The sequence below is a fragment of the Ipomoea nil genome, unplaced genomic scaffold, assembly GCF_001879475.1.
Source record: "Ipomoea nil cultivar Tokyo-kokei standard unplaced genomic scaffold, Asagao_1.1 scaffold1421, whole genome shotgun sequence".
Taxonomy (NCBI): domain Eukaryota; kingdom Viridiplantae; phylum Streptophyta; class Magnoliopsida; order Solanales; family Convolvulaceae; genus Ipomoea; species Ipomoea nil.
Genome location: NW_017617849.1, coordinates 1,958,438 through 1,962,280, shown reverse-complemented (window position 1 = coordinate 1,962,280; position 3,843 = coordinate 1,958,438). Strand labels below are relative to the sequence as shown.

General features: G+C 40.4%; 1 protein-coding gene across 2 annotated transcripts; it reads left to right on the top strand.

Annotated features, from left to right (window-relative positions):
• Positions 1–920: 920 nt before the first annotated feature.
• LOC109187339 (ABC transporter G family member 9) lies at positions 921–3,470 on the top strand. 2 transcript variants are annotated; one of them, XM_019337528.1, is made up of 5 exons: positions 928–978; positions 1,056–1,201; positions 1,376–2,180; positions 2,276–2,592; positions 2,689–3,470. In XM_019337528.1, exons 2-5 carry the CDS (start codon positions 1,076–1,078, stop codon positions 3,346–3,348), a joined length of 1,908 nt encoding a protein of 635 aa, XP_019193073.1. In that variant the 5' UTR covers positions 928–978; positions 1,056–1,075; the 3' UTR covers positions 3,349–3,470. The 2 variants fall into 2 exon arrangements, with proteins under 2 accessions (XP_019193072.1, XP_019193073.1); XM_019337527.1 differs by having other exon boundaries at positions 921–1,201; positions 2,689–3,393.
• The last annotated feature ends 373 nt before the right edge of the window (positions 3,471–3,843 follow it).

Here is a 3,843-nt window from a genome sequence, read left to right as displayed (position 1 = left end):
TATTTGTTGCAATGTTAATATTCTAGAAGTTTTTGCTAATGATATAATATTATTATTACCTTTCAAAATATGATTTTATGATAGTAGTAATATAATTATATTGTTGTGATATTTGAACCTTAAATAATGATTTTTTATGTGATATATAATTGAATGATATTTAGGAAATTTGGTGTGATTATAATATTTTAGATTAAAGTGTTTAATTTAAAATAATATTATATTAATTGTTTGATTCAATACAAATTTAATTTTGATATGAAATTAATTGATTAACGGAAAGATTTGATGTATAATATGAAAATTTGTTGAATTAGTTATTAGCGTAAGATTATAAGAATTTAAATTTAAATCAGTTTAATAGATCTTGTAGGTGTGAATTGAATTATTATTTTTATGTATTGACTGTGAAAAGCGTTTAAACTTGAGATTAAACTAATTGAGATGGAATGTTGGAATGAATTTGGTAGATGATGACGATCTTCTTCTCTCATCGATGACGATCTGAGAGGACAGGCGGAAGCGATAGTTAGTTGCACGTGGCGAACATGTGAAGAGGAAACCTAGGAAAGTGTTGCAAATAATCAGCGTACATAGACGAGTCCCAACTACCAAGAAAAGCGGGAAACAGCGCATTCAGGAAAGCAAGCGAAAAGAAAGTTATAAATTAAAGTGAACATACAACAGAAAGGCGAAAACCCCTGAAACAAATTAAAACCTGACAACCAATTAAGGGAGAGCCTTCGGAGCTGAAAACTCGGCTTGATCTGTGATGTTCTTCCTTGAATAACTCACCAAACACTCCCTTTCTGCTGCCACCTTGAAATCCGATTCATCTCTCTCGCATGATACGATGAATTTAATCAACGTCGTATCCGCCCACATGTACAATAATTCAGTAGCTTCATAGATAGATCCACTTGTGTTTTGTCTTCTTCAACGCAATTCACTGCCCAGAATCATTCCCATCATCCTCAGGTTCAATTCCCTGGCCCCATCCGTTTTACGTTATATATATATGATTAAATTATTAATGTAATCTATGTCGGCAACAGATCAACAAGAAGCAACGTTAATGGAGACCGCGACGGAGATGGGCGACATAGAGGCTCCCACCACCCAATTGCAAGCCAACCCCCAACTGGAATCCGATACTTCTGCAGCCATCTTCAAGAAAGCCAATCGTCCTGTTACTTTGAAGGTACTCGATCGATCTCACCTTTTTTCCATGGTTTATGGATTTCTTTCTTTCATATATTCAGATAATAGATATGGGTTTTCTTTTAATTTCTTGCATGGGCATGGGCATGGACAATTTTTGTCTTGTATTTTACTAAAATTGGCGTGACTTGAATTGGTTAAAATTGGCGTGCAGTTTGAGAATGTGGTTTACAAGGTGAAGCCGGACCAAAAACAAGGATTAAGCTTCCTGAAAACCAAGAAACAAAAATCTGAAGCAGAAAAAATAATCTTGAAAGGGGTGACGGGGATTGTGTTTCCCGGCGAAGTTCTTGCCATGCTGGGCCCTTCAGGGAGCGGCAAGACCACTCTACTAACCGCACTGGGAGGCCGACTGGGCGGCCATCTCGCCGGGACTATAACCTACAACGGCAAACCTTTTTCAAACGCCATGAAGCGGAACACCGGATTTGTTACTCAGGATGACATCTTGTACCCTCATCTTACCGTGACGGAGACCCTAGTCTTCACGGCTCTGCTCCGTCTGCCCAGGACTCTCACTAAACAGGAAAAGATTGAGCAAGCGGACGCCGTGATTACTCAGCTTGGGTTGACAAAGTGCAAAAACAGCATCATAGGTGGTGTCTTTCTGAGAGGGATTTCCGGGGGAGAAAGAAAGAGGGTTAGCATCGGACAAGAGATGCTCATAAACCCCAGTTTGCTTTTCTTGGACGAACCGACATCTGGGCTGGATTCCACCACCGCTCAGCGGATAGTGTCCACGTTGTGGGAACTTAGTAAGGGTGGGAGAACAATCGTGATGACCATCCACCAACCTTCGAGCAGGTTGTTTTACTTGTTCCATAAAGTTCTTCTGTTGTGCGAAGGAAACCCCTTGTATTTTGGGAAGGGATCGGACGTCATGAGTTATTTCTCCACCGTTGGATTTTCCCCCTCAGTCGCCATGAATCCCTCCGACTTCTTGTTAGACCTCGCAAATGGTATGATCTCATCTTTTTCACTTTTTTTTTTCTTCTTCCTACTCCACCTCTACCCTTCTTGCGTGTATCTTTATCTTTATCTTAATTGAGTACAGGTATTACGGGTGATGATTCGCAGGCGGATCAAGCGACAGTGAAGGAAACCTTAGTTTCCGCTTTTAAGACCAATTTGCTAGAGAATTTGAAGATGGAACTACATGAACTTAACGACGAGGATGTTTCCAGCGCTGGCGACCAAAAGCAATTCAAGCGATGGGCAATACCGTGGTGGGAACAATTCTCAGTGTTGTTGAAAAGGGGATTGAAACAGCGAAAGTACGAGTCCTTCTCAGGCCTGAAAGTTGGCCAAGTTTTGGTTGTAGCTTTTCTCACTGGGGCTTTGTGGTGGAAATCCACCGACTTGCAAGATCAGGTAGTTCATTATTATGTGCTCCATTTCAACTAAAAGTCTGAACTGATTGGACTGTATCTGGTTCTAATCCAGAATGCATGTTTCTTTGTGCTGCAGGTTGGGCTTCTGTTCTTCATATCGTCATTCTGGGGATTCTTCCCACTCTTCCAAGCAATCTTTACATTCCCAGAAGACAAAATGATGCTTGGGAAGGAAAGATCATCAGGCATGTACAAACTCTCATCATTCTTCCTGGCAAGAACTGTGGGTGACCTTCCAATGGAGCTGGTCCTTCCAACAGTCTTCGTCATAATATCATACTGGATGGCCGGTCTGAAACCAACCGCCGGCAACTTCTTCTCCGCCTTATCAGCCATCCTCCTATGCGTATTAGTCTGCCAGGGCCTGGGGCTGGCCATTGGCGCGTTCATCATGGATCAGAAATCCGCCACCACCCTCGGATCAGTGATCATGTTAGCCTTCCTTCTAGCCGGAGGGTTTTACGTGCGCCACGTTCCCAGCTTCATATCATGGATCAAGTACATATCAATCGGGCAGTATACGTACAAGTTGTTGTTGGAGTCGCAGTACAAGCCGGGTGAGACATATCCTTGTACGTCCGGGTCTGGGGTTTGTTTGGTTGAGGATCATCCGGCCATTAAGAAAATAGGACTAGGGCAACATGTAATCTTCTCAGTGGTGGCATTGCTTCTCATGCTGATAGGATACAGGTTACTTGCTTATGTAGCACTAATGAGGGTTGGGAGAACCAAGTAGCTTAGCTTAGCTACCTAGGTTTATACTAGCAGTAGATAATGGCTAGCTAGCTACCTAGCTTTCATTGCTTTAAGATCAATCGCTTAAAAGTTAAAATCCAACTAATATGACTATTGGAGTTACTTCTAGTCTCTTATCTAGCCATTTTGACCTGAAACTTAGATGTCATCACTTTTCATAAGATGATGAGTATGTTTTCTGACCTGTTTTTTATTCTTAGTTAAAACACTAACAAATTAGAGTCAAATACATGTTAAGGCCAGGTGGTAAAATTGAGTTTGGGATATTACAAACTTTAAAAACTTTTTTTAGTTAGAACAAGTAACAAATTAGAGTCAAATACATGCTAAGGTTATAAAATTGAGTTTGGGACATTACAAACTTTAAACGTGCATATCTTGCGTACAACTGCTATTACACATGAATACATGCTTTGGACTTAAAAAAAAAAAAAATTCAAAACACCAACTTAATTAATTAAAAAGCATATGATCA

What these genes read in the sequence shown, in the direction of transcription:
- LOC109187339 (XM_019337527.1), top strand. Translation starts at nt 1,043, where the DNA reads ATGTCGGCAACAGATCAACAAGAAGCAACGTTAATGGAGACCGCGACG. An exon ending in CTTGTTAGACCTCGCAAATG is followed by an intron (nt 2,181 to 2,275) that starts GTATGATCTCAT and finishes AATTGAGTACAG; the next exon opens with GTATTACGGGTGATGATTCG. An exon ending in CCACCGACTTGCAAGATCAG is followed by an intron (nt 2,593 to 2,688) that starts GTAGTTCATTAT and finishes TTTGTGCTGCAG; the next exon opens with GTTGGGCTTCTGTTCTTCAT.